General features: G+C 39.3%; 2 protein-coding genes across 23 annotated transcripts in view; one reads left to right on the forward strand and one right to left on the reverse strand.

Moving 5' to 3' along the window:
* Positions 1 to 13,519, forward strand: part of AIMP1 (aminoacyl tRNA synthetase complex interacting multifunctional protein 1) — a 37,801-nt gene extending 24,282 nt beyond the window's left edge. For 14 of the 22 annotated variants that reach the window (XM_084855817.1, XM_084855797.1, XM_084855801.1 and 11 more), the window contains 3 exons: positions 47 to 255; positions 3,060 to 3,228; positions 13,265 to 13,519. In XM_084855817.1, the coding sequence (XP_084711943.1) occupies positions 47 to 255; positions 3,060 to 3,228; positions 13,265 to 13,431 (545 nt within the window). In that variant the 3' untranslated portion in view covers positions 13,432 to 13,519. The remainder of the gene's footprint in view (positions 1 to 46; positions 256 to 3,059; positions 3,229 to 13,264) is intronic. The other 8 variants (XM_084855818.1, XM_084855809.1, XM_084855798.1 and 5 more) reach the window with 1 other exon arrangement.
* A 2,826-nt stretch (positions 13,520 to 16,345) lies between these two features.
* On the reverse strand, positions 16,346 to 19,914 carry GIMD1 (GIMAP family P-loop NTPase domain containing 1). The gene is made up of 2 exons (XM_084859752.1): positions 19,522 to 19,914; positions 16,346 to 16,618 (listed from the first exon to the last, which is right to left on the reverse strand). Exons 1-2 carry the CDS (start codon positions 19,912 to 19,914, stop codon positions 16,346 to 16,348), a joined length of 666 nt encoding a protein of 221 aa, XP_084715878.1.
* Positions 19,915 to 20,780: the final 866 nt, after the last annotated feature.

Genomic DNA, 20,780 nt, shown 5'->3' on the forward strand with positions numbered 1-20,780 from the left:
TTCCAAGGTGTATGTATATAATTAAGTGGCTTCTAATTTCTTTTAGTAGGAGAAAAGAAGGAGAAAAAGCAGTCAGCTTCAAATGAAGACTCAAAGCCTTTAGATGTTTCCCGACTTGATTTTCGTATTGGATGCATCACAACAGCAAAGAAACACCCAGATGCTGATACTCTGTATGTTGAGGAGGTTGATGTTGGAGAAGCAAATCCTAGAACTGTTGTCAGTGGTCTAGTGAAACATGTTCCTTTAGAAGAGGTACAGATGGAATTCCTTTCATACATTATTTGCTAAATGAGGTTTATTTTAACATTTTTATTAAACATTGTAGTTCAACATTTATTTCTGGCATTTACAGTATGTACTAGATGCATACTAAAGTAATCTCAGGAAGCTGAATTTATTACCTAAAAAACAAATTAAACACAGATACGAAAGCAAATCTAGCTTCTGTGTATACTAGCACTAGAATCTGACTCCATCCTAAGAGCTCTGCTGGTTCCCTTCCTGTATGCAGCACACCTGGAATGGCCAGTCTTACTCTGCATCTTCTACACATTTATCGGTGGAGCTTGCTCTACTGTTCATGCAATACATTAGATGATATGGCAGTTGGGGCAGGGTTGGGTATTTCTTATTAACCAAGTAATAGTGCCACTTTAGTTGTCACAGCCCATCAGTCAAGCAGTTAATATGTCCCTGTTAACTTTCATACTTATGCAGGCCAAAGCCACGTTTACCAATTACAGACAGAAGTATGTTTGTGTGTTTCTGGAGAATTGAAGAGGATTCTAGCAGAAAAGAAATGCAACATTGGTCTTGACCTTTGTTATTCACATTGTTACTATACTGTAATGCTGCAATTAGTCTGAACACACATTCTGTAATCTGAATAATTTTGCACGGATACATAGTTTTGGATTATTCTAATATCTGTAGGTCAGAAAAAACTACTTTGAAATAAGCTCCTGTTGGTTCCTGCTTAGCTTACTACTGTAATATATTTTTCCAGCATGTCTATCATGTTTCATCTAGTGTAAAGGATGAAGGTATATCTTGAAGAATATTGATCACATTATCACTACAGTCTAAACAAGAGTGAAATGTTTGGCTCTTGTTGTGTAACTCAGTAGAGCAGGGCATTTTACTAGCTAAGTCAAAACTTATCCTAAATTTTCATTGGCTGAGATCCAGATATTTATTACATTTATATCCTCCCTCCAATGAGCTCAAGGCAGCATACATGATCCTTCCTCCTCTGTGATTTCATCCTCACAACAATCCTGTGAGGTAGAATAGGCTGAGAGAGTTTGGCTGGCCCAAGGTTACCCCATGAGTTTCATGTCTGACTGAGGATTTGAACCTAGATTTCTCCAGTCCTAGACTAACCCCTACACCACACTGGCTCAAGTGGGTCTTAAATAGCTATTCTAGGCATGCCCAAAGGCTTGGGGGTGTGCTCAGTGGAATTTTTCCCTTAAAGTGGCAGACCTGGTCTTTCCTCCCCCCCCGCCTCCAAAATTCTGAAATCTACTTTTCACTTTATTTTCAAAAGAGGTTTACCATGAGGCGGGGTCACTGCTCAGTAAACAAGCACAGAACTCCCCTGGACATGCATAATTAGTCCTACTTTTTTTGGATCCACATTGTTGTGTTTGGTCATTAGGGTATAAGACTCACATTAGGTCCTGCTATTCATATTTTTTCTCCTAGGAAACAATCATGATACATTTTGTATATGAGCTCTGAGTCTGTGTGTGTTTTGGCAGTTTTATTATTCCAGCAATTGCTTAAAAACATGTGAGCCCTTTTGTTGGCTTCATTTGTATCCTAATATGACTCTGTGTATTGTTTTGCCTTTTACATAAAATATAGTGGAACCTTAGCAATCCAGACAGCTTGGAGGACACCCACGCTATACGGAAATGCATTGAGGAAAATTCCTTCCTGTCTGAACATATTGCAATAAGTGTTAAACAAAACGTATCCAAAATATTATTCAGGGAGGGGGAAGGAGTAGTTTTTGCTTAGCTTTCTGCCTCTGGTTCTTTGTGTTTGAAAGAGGGGAAATGTCCTTTCATTATCTCAGTTGGTCACAGATGGGGCTGCCTTAAATTTATCCAACTGTTCATTGAGATCACTGATGTTGTTTGCTTTCAGTAACTTACGAAAGCTGTTCTATAACTTTCCATGAAGATAGTTAGAAATAGGCTGTAGCTTCCAACCCTTCCTTCAGTTTTACGTGGCAAAGGTATTAATCAAAAGCTGTTCCTTTAATTAAGATTTGTGTGCAAATATCTCTAGTATTGAAATAGTAGTCTGGGTGGGGATGTTCAGCAGGTTTTAAAACACCTTTAAAAACTTGGTTGTGTTCGATATTTTGTTTTTAATTCCTATTTATCAAAAATAATTATTTTGTCTGGTTGAAACTGTTGATTGCAGTGTTCCCTAATGGAGTGTCATTGCTCTATTTATTTGTGCTATTCTTCCCTGGAGAAACAAACAGAAGAATCTAGAGTTTTAAGTGAACAGGGTGCAGTGCACCTAGTGTGCAGCTATTTTAATTTAATTCTCTCCAAAACATTCATCCTGTCTTTGGCATTTGGGATCAGTAAGTGTGCATAGCATAATTACATCCTGAATGGTAAGCCACCTGGGCATATTTGTTATACTTTTCCTGATTAGTTTAGAAGTATGTTTTTAACACAATCCCTAAAGTAACTGTTAAAAGTTGAAACCCAGAACCACAAAGGATGGAAAGCCAGTAAAACATTGTTTCAGCCATTATACCAGCACATCAGGACACAATGTTAATATCTTCATCTCACCCTGTTACGTCTGTTATATTAGAAGACAATTATCCTTAATTGGCCATTTCCTGGCTTTTACTGCTGAATGAAGTTTGAAAGAATGTTAATTGTTGCTAACATACTGATATCTGCATACTTGTATTTTGTACTCTGTGTGTTGGATGCATTAACTTTTCTTGCTTCCGCATTGTGAAAGAAGCTTGGAAAGACTGACATTCCACCTCTTTTTTAAACTTCTATGCTTGTGTACAGATGCAGAACCGGATGGCAATATTTCTCTGTAACCTGAAGCCAGTCAAAATGAGAGGAGTGGTGTCCCAGGCCATGTTGATGTGTGCTAGTACACCAGAGAAGGTGGAAATTCTAATCCCTCCTAGTGGGGTTGTTCCTGGAGAGAGAATCACATTTGAAGGCTTTTCTGGTAAGCAGAAGTATCCTAGAGATTGGGAAAAGAAGAAATTGACCAGAAAATTGTTCTCATGGTGGTATTCAAGTAGAGTTAAAAAAGCGAGTTTAATGTCCATTTTAAGCAGATACATATTTCCCTAATAAAAGTTTTAATTTCAGCAACATGTATACAACATATGAAGGAATGAAAATATCTGGTAGTTAGTTAAACTATTTAGAGAGAGAAATAATAGTTTTCCTTATGGCCTTGGTCTAGTCCAGTATATGCAAAATTTGCAGAATAGAATTTTGAGCAGGTTTTTCACCTGTTGTCTGCATCCACCTTCATGTCGCATATCATTTCATGTTTGTCTTTTGTTTACTTGGTATTAAGATTTACATTCTTATTTTTCTCATGCTCTTTTTTATTTATATAAACATTGAATTTGTATTGTGAAGGTTTGAGGCTTACAGAGGCAAGGAAAAGAAAAAGCTCAGTCCTAGAGGCCTGGAGGTTTTTGTTGGGAGGAGGTATCCCTGAGAGGAGTGGTTTCATTTCCCCAGTTAAGATTCATTTTCATTTCCCCAATTAAGTTTCATTTTTTCAGGTTTGAAACAGTATTTTCGGATTTGAGGGGGGAGGGTATATGAAGAGAGTGAGAGAGTCATTAAGAGCAGAGTTGGGGAGCAGTAAGAAGCAGCCTGGAGAAGTCTGAGTACAGCTAGTGTAAATGAACTTCAGTTTTGCAACTTTTATCTTCTCTTAAGGCCTTTTGTATCACTCAGTTCTATTGTGTAAATACCTTGAGTTGTAATTTGCTTTCATTAATTTACCAGTCAACTGTGGTGGTAAATTGACACACAGGTGGTTGACACTCTAGACACACCCTGTGTCTAGAGTGTCAGCCACCTCATACCTACAGCCAAAGGCCTACATTATTAGGAAGGAGAAGTTCAAAAGAAGGAAGGTGGGACTCTTAAGGAGGCAAGAGGTCCTTAAGGAATTGCTGAGGGAGTCCAGGTCATAAGGGGAACCCTGACATATTTAATTACCCTTTTGCTGGTAGACACCAATAATTGGTTGATGAGCAAAACAAATGGAGTGAATGAATGCATTTTGAAATGCATTTGTGGGTTATGTGTGAAGTCATTTGGCCTGTTTCTAATCAGATCTCCAACACTGGTAGAAGAATTTGGCAAAAGGTATCTGACAAATGTCTGGATTTGCACAAATAAGCTTTAATTCTTTTAAAAGGATAACACCCCTATAATAAAGGAGCTGGTGCCAAGCTTGGGAACACTTCAGATAACACTTGAGATATTTGTGCAGATACTACCTTTAATGAGGTACAAACTTTAATGTGAAGAAAATGGAAAGGGCAGCATCAATTATCAGTGACAGGGCAAAGAGCTTACCAGCGATACGTGATATTTTTAGTGAAAGGTAACAGAGATGAGTTAATGTACAGAAAAAAAATTAAAGGCTCTACCCTTGTTTAGGTAAGATTGTCATTAAAATTAAAAACAGCAAACATTCTTGGTTTCTAATAACTTTCCACATCAGTTAATGTATAGTTGGTTGGAGCTTTGTTTTTTCCCCCTAGAAACCTATATTTTTAATTTGATTAAATTGAATGGAAAGTTAGGGAGCCACTGCTAGTACAACAGGGAGTCAGTAGTTCTTAAAGCAACTGGAAACAAGCAGAGATGCTTAGTTCCAGAACGGGGCAGGAGGTCAGTAGAGTTTGCAGAAGGGAACTTTGTTGATCTGTCCCATTTTAGAAACTAGTGTTTCTAGGGTTGCTTTTAGGAAGCCACCAACTCCCCATGGCACAAGCGGTGGGTCTCACTGGCACAACAGAATGAGTGGAAGTTTGGTGACTGTATAGGATACTGCCCAGCAAGATATAACAGGTGCTTTTCAAATTGAAGGAGAAACTAAAACTTGTGTAACTACTCTATATTCTAGAACATTTTATTTTATAGGGAGGGCAGCATTTTCTTTGTCATGGAATAGATGTGGAGTGCAGAGTGAAAGATGCAGACTTAATACTATCAAATTAGCTTTTCTTTCACGGATTTGGCTATATTATATAAGAGATTAAATTGGTAAAGCAGACAATATGCCAAAAACACCACAGTAAACAAGAAACATAAGAAAACCAGTTACATTATCCCACTGATTAAATGCTTCCATCAGCAGAATCAGGAGCGGGACTATTCTGCCTCTCCCAGCTTGTCTCAAAAGCTGCTCCAGAGAGTTCAAGGACCCTCCAGAGCAGATTTTTGAGGTGACTGGGCTGCAAAAAGGAGAAACCCCAGTCATGTGAGCAGACCTCCGCTCGCTTGACATTGGATTCCTCTTGCCAGCTTTTCAGATGAAGCTGGAATTGTTTTGCTGAATTAACCCAGAGTATATTTTGTCCAGCATTGTTTCTTCCTACAGTTGCCAACTGCTTGCCTATGAGATACTAGCAGGCAGGGCATGATGGAGATAGGCATCCGCCTCTTCTGATTTCTGCACTGCTGCTGAACATGGAGATTCCATGTATGCCATGTATGAGTCATTCAGAGAATATACTGTTAAATGTTACCAAACTACTTAACATGCAGATTCACAGAGCAGTTCTGTCACTACCTGCAGGGAAATCCAAGGCCCTGCAGGGTAGAAGGGAGAAAGGAGTGGCATTTTTGCTATGTTTTCGGCGGTGGAGGGGGGTCTTCTTTTCTTTTTTTTTTAACAAACTCCCTCTCATTGGTTTCCATCTACAGCAGCTCCAGAGCTGATGTAGATGTGCTGCTGGCCTGGGGACATTCTGGGGACCGGGAGGGCTGTGGATCTTGCACATGTACTGTTTCTCTTGGCACACCCTTGAAATGCCTCCCTCTTGCCGCTTTCTGACATTGGAGTTCTGAAGTCGGAGAAGTACCAGCCATGGAGGTTTTCACAGCAGCTGGGAAGGGGGGGGGTGCTCCAAGGTTGGACCTCGTCCTACAAGGGTGGGCCTCTCAGCCTTTGGAGGTACAGATCCAGTATACCCTATGACCTCTGGGAGAGTCCCAGGGGACCATAGGATTGCAGTAATTTTTTTAAAAAACTGTTTGGTCCAACAAAATGGCAAGGGCTATAGAAGTTACTAGTTAACAACTCCATAATTACAAAGCGAGCACTGCCCATTTTAGTATCAGAGTTAAAGAATGATAGGTTATGCCAAATTACATCACCGGTTTGAAAATAAAAATGTATGGGGGAAGCAAAACTGCAGTTAATAAATTTCTTTTCCCCAGTGCCTATTATTCCTAAACTTAAACCAGACAAATGCTTTCGTTCCTTGAGGTTAAATTCTACAGTGACCTTTTTAGTTTGCATACATTACATTAGATTTATATGTGGATATAATATGATTATGATCCATCATGTTGTAGTTTCTTGGACCCTCATCCTTTCAGTTCAAGCTGTTAAGATTTATCTTTCAAAAGCTTAATGTTCCTACCAGTTAACCACATTTAGTGAAGGAATTGTTCTTTTGCATTTTTCTTCCTTTGTTAAAAGTTCCCAGAATAATATTTCTTTTTTAAAGAAAGAAATTACAACTGTCCTGGTGTAGCTAGGTTACCTCTTGGTCCAGGCAATCTGAGCATCATCTGTCATTTCCAAATGACAGGCCAGGGATCCATAAATATGTGTTTATTTATGTTTTAATGGCAAAGTTGATGTTCATCTACTTTGATGCATGTCAGACTATAGTATAAACCATAGTACTACTTCATAGATAACCCCAGGGAGCAACATTGCATCCATCCGTGAGGGGTAGGCTGATTTGCGGTTTTATTAACCCATTATTCATTTTCTTCTCCCGCCATTGCCTAAATACTCACAACTAATTATTTTACAACCTTGTTCATTCACTTACTGTTAGGTGTTTTTATTAGTAATGGAAATTTAAGAGCTTTCAGTTACTGTCATCACACTTCCAAGAAGTTTTAGTAAAAAATCAGCAGTGCCTGCAATTCTTATAAAAACATTTCAGAGTTTGGTTTTATTTTAATAAGCTTTGCATATTAAACCCATCCTTTCCGGAAGGCATTGCAAGCGGCTGCTGGTTGACGAGTTTCCTTTTGGGGTGATTATGGTCCTATTGTAATTGGATATGTTTTTATTGTGGTTTTTAGTGTGACGGATTGTCGTTTATTTTTTATTAGATTTTATTGTTGCGTTTTATTGATTTTATAAGCCACCTCGAGCAAAGGAGAAGTGGTGGTTTTAACCAATAGTCTCACATGTCTATTTATATAAAATGGGGGGGGGGGGAGACACTCTTCTCTCCCCTGCCCTGATAACTATGCTATATACATGATTCAAAGGTTGCACTGAGGAATTAAGCAGTTTTGTTAGAGAGGAGGCTTTGTGAACTTTACCACCGTTTCCTTTCTGATAGGATACCACTGGAGTTTAAATAGTTCCAAATGGAGGATTTATAACCTATTTTAAATAAGTTTGGTCTTCCGAGACTATATATCTCAGCTGTAGAATAAGACAGTGCTCCCTAAAGCACCAAAGGGAAATAACTGCTCACAAATCTGGTAGCTGTGAAATAAAGGCAGTAACATTTGTGTCTGAGAATACACTTAAGAGTGCAAGAGGCTCATTCTGGCATCACAACCAAATTATATTTTTTATTATTTCTCCTGATACTGTGGTATATTAATGAAAAAAATGTAGAGAGCCTCTAGGAAGTCTCTACACTAATTCACAAAATAGGAAACGCTGAAGGAGACTTTGGATGAATGACGTAGAATCAGTAAGACAAACCCTTTTTTTATGGAATCAGGTAATTTAAAGATGGTATCCAGCTCAATTTATTTAGTAGAGTTGTAGTTGCTTTTCGACTGAAGTCCTTAAAGCATCTCTCAACATTAATAAAATGCAAGGAAAACATTAAAAGCTAGACACTTCCAATAAAACAAAACCAGCCGAGCAGGAGCAGGTGCCTGATGTTGTCTTTGCCTGCCTGCCTCTCCTGTTCCTTCCCATAGGGCAGTTGTTCTTGGAGAGGGAGATAGCCCAGCAGAAGCAACTTCAATATCAAAATAAGGAGCTGCAAGTTAGGACTATTGTGATATTATTTACTAAACTATACATTGGATCACCTGCACTTTTCATCCATTGGTGTATCCTGTGATATATTAACTAGTAATTAAAGCATAATTTTCTTTACAGAATAGCCTTCTGGATCTGGGAAGTTGGGGGAGGGACACCACACATACTATAAGATGCTTTCTAAAATCTGCTGGTTTAGCCATTAGCGACAAGCTTAAACATAATCCAGTGCCTGGGAAGCCCTGTAGTTTATTTCATATTACTTTTCCATTGACGTTGGGTCTTGTGATGGATGCACAATGGAGTGGAGGAACCTTCTTTTAACAGAGCAGCAGAAAGACTGGAGTGTGTAGCACAACTTTGCCAAGCAGCAGCCTAGTTGAAGTTCTGGTATGATGTGGGATAGCACTGAAAATGTCTGCTGTCCTGCCACTGCATCAAGTCTTAAAGCATATTCGTGCACAAGGTTTAAATTGCCTTTGGTCATCTGTCTAGTTATTGGTTGTTATCCAATTTTTTATCATGTGGGCAAGAAACTGGAGGAGAAAGATTGTAACCCAAGGGAGTTGTTAGGTTGGCATTAAGTGTGATTTTGAGCCAAAGCTGCTTTAAACTCCTGATCATGTACACTCTAAAAGAGCCATACTTCCTGGCAATGGCTTGTGGGCTTTTAAGTAGTGGTATTGGTGTTGCATGTACCACCTGCCCCTGCCTGATCGTGTTTACCTTTAAGATCAGCTGGGGAGGCCCTGCTCTGTGTACTTCCTCTGTCTTAAGGCCTTCTCTGACTTTGGAACTTCCACCCTCTTCCTTCATCTCTTCCCTCTCAGTGTTTCTTAGATTGGTGAACACCATCCTGTCTAAATGGAGAGAACCTTCAGTTTGGATTGATTGATTGATTGATTGATTGCATCCTTGTATACCTGGCTGTATTTGGCAGTGGCTGGTAGTGGTGGCTTGTGTTGGGGAGAGGGGATTGTGCTGTTCCTCTTTATGATGTTGTGGTCAGAATTTTCTTTTAAAAATTGAGAATTGCATCCTGCGTTGAGGACTTTTTGTCAAAAAGCAGCACATACATTTTAAAATAAATAAGTAGTCTTTAAAAGGCTTCCTGTTGAATTGATCATATATCCTATATTTCATTTCAGTGGAATGCTTGGCCTGGCACATAGACCTGGTTTTCATGATCACTGCAGCTTAAACAAGCCATGATACATGCCTAATTATCCACCTAGGTGTGGCTTCTTTTGTCGTCCAAGCCTGGGCGGCCTGGCTTGTTGGAGGGGGAAACAACCCTCGAATAACTCAACAATAGGCCATGGGTTATTTGAGGGTTGTTTCCCCCTCTGACAAGGTATGCTGCCTGGGTTTGGAGGACACAAGAAGCCACACCCAGACAGGTAATTAGGCAAATGGCGCCTGGCATGCGCTATGGCTTGTTTAAACTGTGGTGATTGTGTGGACTGGGCCATTTTGTCCATATTAATGGGACACTTTGCTTAAACTTATACAGATAGGACCAGGCAGGGGGGCAGTGCATTGGAACTAGTTTGGAGTCTGTTGTTCTTCAAGGTTACTTTTTCCTTGAGTGATGAATGTATGATGCCTATTGAAGGCATAATGAGTTGTTCAGCTTTGTCCTCATTTCCATGGGTCTCAAATTAATCCTGGTCACATTGGCCCGTCTGAAAATGTACACTGTGGCATAAGCTCCTTTAGTCTTCTTTAGCAGTAATGTAAACAGGATAGTTCACTTAGCACGTAAATGAAATTTTTGAGTAAAATAAGACCCTGTTATGGCCACATTTAAATATTCATTTAGTTTTAGGGGCAGGTAGTATCTTTGTCTAAAGCAATTTAACAATGCTGAAAAAAAACTTTTTCTCGCTAAGTTTGTCACATACTGTGAGAAATATCCCTTGTCTGACTTTGATCCTTTCTCTCAAGGATACATTTGCCTGTTCTTTGCTGAATTCTAGTATGTTTTCAGTGCATAGGCTAGCTAGCCTTAGCAGCAGTTTAGTTTGATGCATGTTAATTTGCTTTCTCTACATATTCAGAAAATGTAACTTCTATACAAAAGAGTAAGAACCCTGAGTTTTATGCAATTTTATTTATAGATATCCTTCAGAATGGTTGTTTCTCTTGAAAGGGATGAGAAGGGGAGGTTTCTGTGGAACGTACAACGTGGTGCTCTGGTAATGTTTAAAAGTGGTGCCTGTGCTAATCTAATACAAGCCCACCACAGATCCCAGGAGAGCTTGCCTGGGTATTCCAAAGCAAGTTTTAATAAGATCCAGAATGTGTTTATGTAATAAAAGCCAGATTTTAATTTATTCTTGAAAACTAAATTTGCTTTTATAATGTTCGCATTTTAAAAGTATTGCCTTCACCTTTGGGGTGTTATAATTCTTATTTTGCTTATATTCCATGTGTGTGTGTGTGTCTGATAGTATTCAGCTTACTCTAAAATTTGGGGTGCTATGAATTTGCTTAGTGTTGGGGCAGATCATCTTAACTATCTTCTAGGTGCCTTGTTTCTTTAAAAGGTAAGCTGTTGCTCTGTAAAAAGTACTAGTTATAGTACTTTATATAGTACTTTATAGTTGATGCACTGAAACTTCACTGGCCAACCTATTCTACAGAGGGTTAAAGTAATTAACTAACTCTATGGCTGTTGTTGAGGTGTAAAGTTGATTTCTAGCCATCTGGTAGTATAATTGGGTGGACACCAAATGCTAGTAAGCTCCATGAGGAAATTGTGTGACCATTTCTGTGTCTAGCTTCTCTGACTTAAAAAAACGGATGTACCATTTATGGCTGAAACTGGTCATCAAAGGCAGATCAAAAGAAAGTTGCACAAGTAACAATCTGGCATATAGTCAGGTTGAAATTGATGACGTTGTTTCTCTTTCTGTTCACTGATAATAGGTTGGCAGGTATAGCAACCATTTTATCCAAAGTCTCTGAAAAAAGTCTCTGTTTTCTCCCCATGATGGCAAAGGAATATGGTCAATATATACCCACAGCCGTCACCAGCTGATCTTAAGAATAGATGTTTCTAGCTCCAAATGTCCAAAAATAGCAGAACATTAATACTTGTCTCTAGTTTCAGCCTGTGTCAGATCCTGCTACATTTAATATAAGCATTTATCCTTTAATTCAAGCTATGTGAAATGAAAGCAGAAATTCCTTTAAAAGAAAAAAAGGTAGCTATAAAAATCTCATGGTCAGAGATCTAAAGAAGTTTCGGTCAAGGCATCTTCCTAGCAGGGTTTTACACTGTCATCACCTACATTTTGTGCTCTGCTTTTGTTTGGGATCGATTAATGTAGAGGGAAAGTAGAGGTACATCACTGTGCTCGCAATTGAAAATCTGTTGCTGCAGAGATTGTTCCAATTCCTATTGTGCTAGTTGCTTTTGCTGCCTTTTGAAGAGCCCGGGGGGGGGGGGGGCGGTATTCTTTTTCCCATGTAAATTTTGTATATGCTTGGATTCTGAAGCACAGTACCAAAATGTTTGTACTGTCAAAAGGCGTGTACTGTGTGCTGTTACTAAAGATTAAATAAGTCACTAGAAATGCTGATAGTGAAAAAGATTGCAGCTGAGACATATTGTCGCTGTAGTCTGTTCTACTTGTTAGAAGAAATTACACAAAAGAGGATAAGGTATCTCAGGGCATTGTGGCTCAGTTAATTGAAAGCCTTGTTCTATCTGTGTTGAATCACAAGAATTATGAACTGAAATCCACTTGTTATTACAAACAAATAAATTGTATGATTTATTTGCTGACATGTTTTCTTTAGATTGTTGACATGCACATCATTCAGTACCTGTAATCTTTAAACTGACAGAGGAGAAGATTACTTAATTGATCTTGTTTTTCAAAATGTGCTATAGATATAACATAATGGGCTATAGATAGAACAGTGCAGAGCTACTTCTTATGTCATTTGGACTTAATCCCTCATATTGTATACCTAATACTGCAGTACAGGAGCTCCATGAGCTTGCTGAAAGAATTCTTGATTTCAGCAAGCATGTACTCATAGCAAGTGCATTAATGTAGACACTAATTGTTGTAAGAATCTTGTACTAAGGGAATAAGGAATAAAGCATTACTGCTGCTCTGTATGGTCTTTCACATTTGTGATAGAAAGCAGAACACCTAGCTCACTTAAATGGTTTTGATAATCTTACCTATGGGCTTTGTATTCTTCCACTGTTGCAACTCCCTTAACCATTCACAGCGGTTTCATTGAGGAGTAGGAAAAGGGCATTACTCTTCCGTTCCCCTAGCTCTAGGTTACATGGAAAAGGCCACCATTTGTATCCATGTGCTTTTCATCCTAACCATTTTGAACATGTTTGAGTGATCTTTTTAATATCAGCATTAAAATATTATCTTTGTTTTTGTATTCCAGATGCTATCAGAGTGGTTCAGAACTAATCTGCCAACTTTAACTATGCTGTTTCAACAAGCGTTAATCGTTGTTAATGCTAACCAGGATTTGCTCATGGCAGAATTTGAAACCACCTGTAAACCGTGGTTTTAAATTCTATTTAGAAGCAACTCCTTTTCTGTGTTGGCTGTGGTTGGCACTAATGATGCAGGCATAATACCTAGCTGTCATGATGGATAAGGGAATTTGCATGTGACAGGGAAGAAGATGAGAGGAGGATATGCACTCCCCATCTCTTAACCTCAGTTTAAGAAATGGGTGTTATGTTTATACCAACCAAAAGTTTTTCATTCTTCAGATATTTTTGTTGCAGTTAAATCTTCTCTGTGAGTATATTATCATATATGGGTCATAGAAATTACTTGCCTCCCAAAATTCAAGTAAAACATGGCATTTTAAATTTTGGTATGAGAAAAAATGGGTTTATTTTTTACAGCGCATGCCATTTCCATTACATTTTGAATGAAAATAATTATCCCTCTCATTTTTTTATTTTTTTAAATAGGTGAACCTGAGAAAGAACTTAATCCAAAGAAGAAAGTGTGGGAGCAGATCCAGCCTGATCTTCATACCAATGATCAGTGTGTTGCTACGTACAAAGGAGTACCATTTGAAGTGAAAGGAAAAGGCGTGTGCAGGGCTACTACTATGGCCAACAGTGGAATCAAATAAACTTAAATCAGTTGTGGAAAAGCTTGAGGTCATTTTGAGTGGAAAACAATGTGAACACAATTAAAAACAAATATTGCCTCACCCAAAACCATAGTTTATTCATTTTTGTTACATCTGTTACCAAAAGTATTAATATTCATGGCTAACAACTTCCTATTTCTTCCATCATTTCCTGCTTTCTTGAATCTAAATATAAGCATTAATTACGTGGACTAGAGGCCTTTACAATGATCTGTAAGTAGTTTGAAGAATATATATGCAACTTATAACCAGCATCTCTGTTCAACTGGGGCATATAAGTGGCCTGTATTAGAACTGGTGAGGTGATGAGCCCTTTCTGTTCAGAATATATATGCTAGTTCTTTGGATGATGTATGGTACACAGCCTTATGACTTCATGACTCAAATGAGATTCAACATTTTAATTTCAAGAAAGCCATGCATGTAGACTGAAAAGGCATCAGATCTCACCGTTCCACACAGCAAGGGTGGGGTCTGTTGCTCATAGGGACATTGTTGGTGGTGGGGCTAGCTACTCCGCCCCAGTTTGACCCCTCACATGTTTTTGGAATGTACAATAAGGCTTATCTGGTGCATTAACAATACAATACATGTTTCCTCATAAGTAGGCCCCATTCAAATCTTGTTCAGCATTTTCTGGAGCAGGTTTCTAAACAGAGTATAGACTGTGAATTATTAATTGTCCTGTATTTTTTACTACATGATTTCCCTGAAAGATTCAGCATTGTCAGTCTCTTTTCTCAAAATACATCCAGCAGTTATTGCTATATTTCATTTACCTATTCAGGGCAAGTCTTAAGTTTTTATACTTAAATCTTAAGTTTTTGGAAGGTCTGATTTAATGTGCATCCACCATTTAAACAACCTACACTGCAAAAAAAGAAATAAGTCCCACTGAGTTTGATAGGCCATACTACCAGGTAAGTGTACATAGGATTGCAGCTTAAACATTGAAATACTACCACTGTAGTTGTCAGTCACTTCTAAACTGAAATTACCAGTTGAATTGAATTATTTGACCATTTAGATTTGTAGCCTTATTCTAAAGGTGACTTAATGGAGTCCAAAATATATGGGCATGGAGAAAGGGGAGCAGTGGAAGTAACAGATACATTCCATAATGACAGGTTTCAGGAGAACAGTTCTACAGGAAAAATACCAATTTAGTATCCTGGGCTCTAGGAGTTGAAAAGGAATGTAAGTCTCTTGTGATCTCAGTTTCAGTGAACAACATATGGCATGAAATGTTACCCTTGAGATGCTGTGTACAAGTTCCTCCATAACTTTGAATTTGAGAACTGGGTTATGGTGGAGCCTTAAATAGCAGCTGTCTATATAAGAGTATTGCTAGGAAATCAACAATTGAATTGACCCTATCCCGGTTTGATCATAGCCTGATGCCTCAAAAATAATCATGTTAATGTTTTTTTTTTATTTAGCGAGTGTAATGAAATGTTATGCCATATCTCCCATAATAAAACTGACTGTTATATAACATACTATGTGCTATAAAATGTTTAGTATGTTTTGAAATCTCTTTATCTCTTAAATGTAAATATACTTTTCTGTATGATTTAATTTGTAGCTCTGAATAGAAATACACAAAGGTGCCAATATACAAAAATGACCCATAAAAGCAGTTTAAATTGAGTTTTAAATGATTAACGGTGTTATCCGCTTTATCAAGAAGTAAACTAACCTTTTCCTCTGGTATTGATTCATGAGGGTATTGAATATAGCAGTTCCATTTTCTTCAAAAACAGTATTAAAATGCACTCATGAACAAGAGACAGAACCCAGCATTCTTATAGCCTCATAAACTGCAGTCCGATAATGAGAGGAGGTCTTCTACCTGGCATTGCAAGTACATAGATGTGAAAGTGCAATTTGTATTCTCAGCACTCCTATTTACAAAGTAACCTAGATTCTGGCTAACCTAGATTCATTATAAATGGTCTGGGGGGGGGGGTGAGAGAGGGAGGGAGGGAGCGAGCGAGCACTGTAACTTAAAAGCCAGGGCCATATAACCAATATGGTCCTATTAGTTACCCTTTGTTTAATACATTGTGCGATACTGAGTTACAGTATCAAATGTAGTGATTTTTTAAACCCAGGGTTGAATTTTTATGTTTGATCCTGGACACGTGGTATAGAAAGAAGTCCTATTCTGACAGAATTTACTGCAGTCTGGTATTAAAGCCACTGGTCAAAATCTAGAGATGATTAACTGCCCCCAAATTCCTTTGAATGAATAGGATTTAAGTATTTTAACAGTTCAAAAAAATGCTGGCTTAGGCATAGCTAGCTTTCTCTGTGTTGCATGTTCTTTCTGAGGTTATGCGGAGTATGGTGGTTTCTGCTGGTTAGATTGAATCTCACTAAGGTTATATGCTATTAGTAATTACTTATAATGCAATTTATATTTAACACTGACAGGTTAACAAATAATGACCATATTGTCTGACAAGCATTATCTCCCAGGTCTGTTGTCCAAGCACAACAGGAAGGTTTATCTTCCAGCAACAGAGTTGAAAAAAGCTGACATAGTAACAAGATGTTTATATGACACAATAACTGTTTCCTCTCTTTTGTGTCTTTCATTCCTTGCATTGTATAGTTGTCATAATCTAAAGCTGAAAATGTTAATTCGCTATTTATAAAGACAAACTAATAGTATAGCTGTATCCAGATAGTGCTTAAATAATCCTTGAGAGTTAATACAAGGTGTTTTTTTTAATTATACCTAGAGGTGTACTAGGTATTTTCCAATTATAAAAGTAGATGAGTCTCTTCCTAAAGGACTTACCATCTGAAAGAAAAGACGCAAAAGGGAACAATGTAGAGTAGCGATCGTGTATCTAAGAAGTTGATAGTAAACCATAACTTGTTTAATTTACACCATTGTTTGTTTGAATGGAAGGGTCTGATAACTGTTCTGTCTTATAAACTCCATAATTTTTCTTAAAGCTTTTAGGTTTTCCTGTTTTAGCATCCCAGCATGATTGTCTACAAAAATGTATTTTTGCTGTACTGACTGCATGACTTTATGTAGTGTATCTGTGGCAGTATGCAAATATTGTTCTGAACTGAACCTAGCCTTTTCAACCTGATCTGCGTGGGTAAATAAGATGGCAGTATAACTCTTCCAGTTAGGACCCAGGAGTTCCTGTAACAACAACAAAAGATAAGGATATAGCATTAAGACATTTCTTTGTTTCCTGTATGTTTCCTATTTCAACGAATGAGCAAAATATTGGCTTGGATCTGCAATGGAGCTTTCCTGTCCCCTCCCCACTTAATACCAGATTGTTTCAGAAAGTCTCCTAACCCTCTTGAATGGTTCTTGGGAGCTTCCTACAGGAGGCTGTAGGAAGGATTGCCAGGAAAATGCCATTGTGTGACCAGCCTTCTGTTCAAAGCTGGATCCAGCTCATTATGTCCATATAAAAGATGAATATATGGTGGGTTGTCAAAAGAACTTAATATTGGGGGTAGGAGGAAGTTATACACTACCCTGAGCTTCTTGGAAAATGGCAAGATAGAAGGATAAATCGGTTGCATATTTAAGTTTGTGGAAAGACAGCAGCCACAAGGGCCAACTGCATATTCCAAAGGAGAACAGGATATGCTGAAAAGCTACAATGAATTTGCCATCTTGTGGTTAAACTGAAGTCTGCAAAATACACTACTCAGCCACTGCAATAGTTATCCCACCTTTAGGGCCATATCCCATGCTAGAATGTTTAGTCCCTGGAAATCTCCTGCAAGTTACTTTCTTTACTAAAATCATAAAGTCAAATAGGAGTGTGGGTTTAATCCAATCATGTCTTTTGGCCAATGAAGCAGACACTGTTGGGGGATCTGTTTTCCCCCGTGCCCCACAAATCTGCAAAGGCTTGGGGAACCTTGTAAGCATATTTGAGGACTGCAGGCAGAGAAAAGGGAAGATTGCATTCATGTAATGTTGGATTTACCCTATAACTTAATCCCATATCACACTGCGTATACAGGGTTAAACTGCATTCATCATAGCCAATATATTGTGATCAGATATGTATAAATAGTTCCTATGTCATGATTTTAGTTAATAGTTGTAAGGAAAGATCAATGACTGAATTATACTGTTTCAAAACTGAAAGGTGAGGGGGTGACTGAGAGAAAGGGGCAGTTAATGGAGCACAAGCCATCCATACCTCTAGCATGTGAATTAATGGAACTTTTATGCTATAAACAAATTCTCAAGTGCCTCCCTATCATGCTCAATACACTGAATGAGCACACATAGTGGAAGTAGGAAAGTTGATAGCCAAGTAATCGCCTTTTATATAGTGACTCACTGAGCTAGCTGCTCACCCAGATATAACGGCCTAGTAAACATGGTTGAGAAACCCGAACCAACTCTACAGTCACCACATAGTTCATTCCACAGACAGCATTCTGTTATTACCAAAAATGCGTTCCAACTTATTTTGGATGTGGGGTTGACTTAGTCTTAACTTAGAGAAACATAGAAGGGTGACTTTATTTAAAATCAGTAAGTGCCATCTAATTTAAAAGAGCAGGCGATAGATAGCAAGGTCTTTGACTATGACCTAGTGGAGGGTGGATTTGTGCTGTCTCCTGATGACTTGGTGAAAGATGAGGCTGTGCCACTGGATCTAATGATTCCCTCTGGACTTGACTGAGAATGAGACACAGCTCCAATTAAAGGCCTTTTGAGATGTGGCTGCAAAGCAGGCTGGGTATTGTAACCTCCCACTTGAACCATTTTCTTTTGTTGCCTTTTGGTGACTACAAAGGTGGGAGGGAGCCTAAAATCTTCACATTAACAAAAGTAGTATAAATAATAAGAGCAGTTTGTGGTTATCTTTGATTCTGTATGCTATGCAATTCATCAAGACTTTGTTACTATTGTTTTGAGTATTTGTGGCTGTAGTATTGTTGAGGGACATCCAGTGTGAGGTATAAACACTGTTCTCAAGGAATGGCTTGTTTCCCTTGAACACACATTAGTTCTCTTGCCCCATTTATTTTATGATCAATGAAATCATAGCATCTAGAATTCTAGGGAAAAGAATAATTAGCCAAATATTGCATCAACTGTGAACTATAATTATAATTTTGGAATGATAGCAGTAAATATTAATCTCTCCTTCCTCACTATTAAATTACCTTCCTATTTGCGCTTTTCTTAAAATCCCTCCATTTGAAAGGCCTTGGCCCTATGTTATGACTGAATCCTACATTTACATACTGAATTGTCCCATCTTATACTGTGTCTTCAGGGAACACAGTGCAAGATTACATGCCGATAATTGAAGTTAACTCTAGATATTTGTGGTGTGCACATCACCATCTCTATATCACCCATCTGTGATTTCGCCATATGTTGGCTCTGTGCTTTCAGAAGTAATTGGCTGATGTTTGATGTCATGAAAAGCAGCAGTTATTATTTTTTAAGTACCAGTATCACAACTAAGAGAGCAATCCTGTGCCCCCTAGACAGTGTCTAGGGGGCACAGTGAGAACCGAGGTTGCAAAGTCCTCAGGATAGGAAGGGGTCATTCCTATGGGTGGGAAGGGGAGCAGACTGGGGAGGCCAGCTTATGCTGAATCCAAAGGGCACCCCAGCCTCCTTCCCTCTCCCCAGCCTCCTTCCCTCTCCCCAATGCATCAACTAGACAGGCAAAAATGCCCATCTAGCTACAACGCAGAGCAGGGGGAGCGCAGAGGCAAAGATTGCCTCCCCACTGCTGCTCTGCATAGGATTCCTGTCAGCCTCCAAGTTCAGAGGGTGACAGGAATCCCAATACGATTGCACCCTAAGAGCGAAATCTGATGGATTGCTCTGTGGATAGAGGGCTCCAAGACTGGAGCTCTCTGTCTATCCAAAGTCCGGCCAGCAAGAGACAGGCAGGGCAGGAGGAGATACTTTCACAGCCTGCCATTCCTCCAGTTTTGTTGTTTTGAACTAGACACACGTCTTGCCCATCTAGGTACCCAACCTTCCAGTGCGTGATGGCAAAGATTTATATGGCACGGTGCCAGATATACTTGCTGATACTGTACCTGGACAAATTGGATTATGGGATCATCTTCCTCTTTGCATAGTGGGACATCGGCTCTCAGGACCAAAAATGCCAAGTGCAGGCCCTTCTCTCCAAAGTGCTGAACTAATGCTGTCTTCACTTCTTGCTGTACCTGTTCCTTGCTCAGGTTGCTGTGAGGGTACCCAGGGGTGTCCAGCACACAGACCTGCAGAGTGAGTTCGCTGCCCTGCCGTCGTGCAAAACCTGACAAGTGACAGCTGCGGCCTAGACTGCAGGACGTGGTCACCGAGCACGGGGAAAGACAACTGGCAAAATCTGTGCTGCCTAGAAGGGTATTTCCTGCAGCGCTTTTGCCACTCTGCGTTCTTCCAAGCAAGAGAAGATTGATGGTCATCTTGCTATCATTGGACATAGTATCCTCCTTTCGCAATCCTTAAAAAAAAAAAGAAATATATTAATGTTAATATCTGGCCAAAATAGTGGCATACGGCAGTCTTTCTCAACCTGGGCTAGATCTACACCTTGAGTCATAGCATTACGATCCCATCGTGGTAACGCTATATCCCTCTCATCATTGTGTGTCCTACGAGGCATAAATGTACATTTGTTGCAGTATTTTGGATAATGTGGAATAAAAATCAGGAAACACTACAAAAGTGGTATATTGAAAGTGCAATGTGCCTAGGGATGGCGGAGAATTCTGCCATGGACTCCAATAAGAGTTGGCAGAATTCTTTAGAATCCGGCCCCTTAGAGTTCGTGGCAGAACAGAGCACTCCCCTTTACTACCCTGCAAAATTCTCCCTGGACGGACCCTACCTGCCACCATCCGGTCCGTCAGCTGCTGTCTGCTGCCCCAGTCTGTGACCGCAAATGGTGTCCAGCATAGTGGATGCCATTTGCATCCCTGCTTTAGCCGTGATAGGCTACGTAAATCTTTATGTAGCCTATCATGGCTAAAGCAGGGACGCAAATGGCGTCCGCTACGCCGGATGCCATTTGTGGCCGCAGACCGGGGCAGCGGATGTGCCCCAGTGCACTTCAATACTGCTATAAAGCAGCAGTGTAGATCTATCCCGTTAGCCTTTCAGCTTGTTGGACTAAAACTCTCAGCATGCCAGGCCATATTGGGAGTTGTGGCCCAACACTTCTGGAGGGCACCAGGTTGGGGAAGGTGGGCATATTGCAATAGCTACTGTAGATATGGGCTAGGAATAGTTGGGTAGTTGGACATAGCAAGGTGTGAAGCAGAGGGATGGCAGAGCCAGCTCTCACAGG

The sequence above is a fragment of the Heloderma suspectum genome, chromosome 5 (genome assembly GCF_057233095.1).
Source record: "Heloderma suspectum isolate Gila_16-S chromosome 5, 16-S_ref, whole genome shotgun sequence".
NCBI classification, from domain to species: Eukaryota; Metazoa; Chordata; class Lepidosauria; order Squamata; family Helodermatidae; genus Heloderma; species Heloderma suspectum.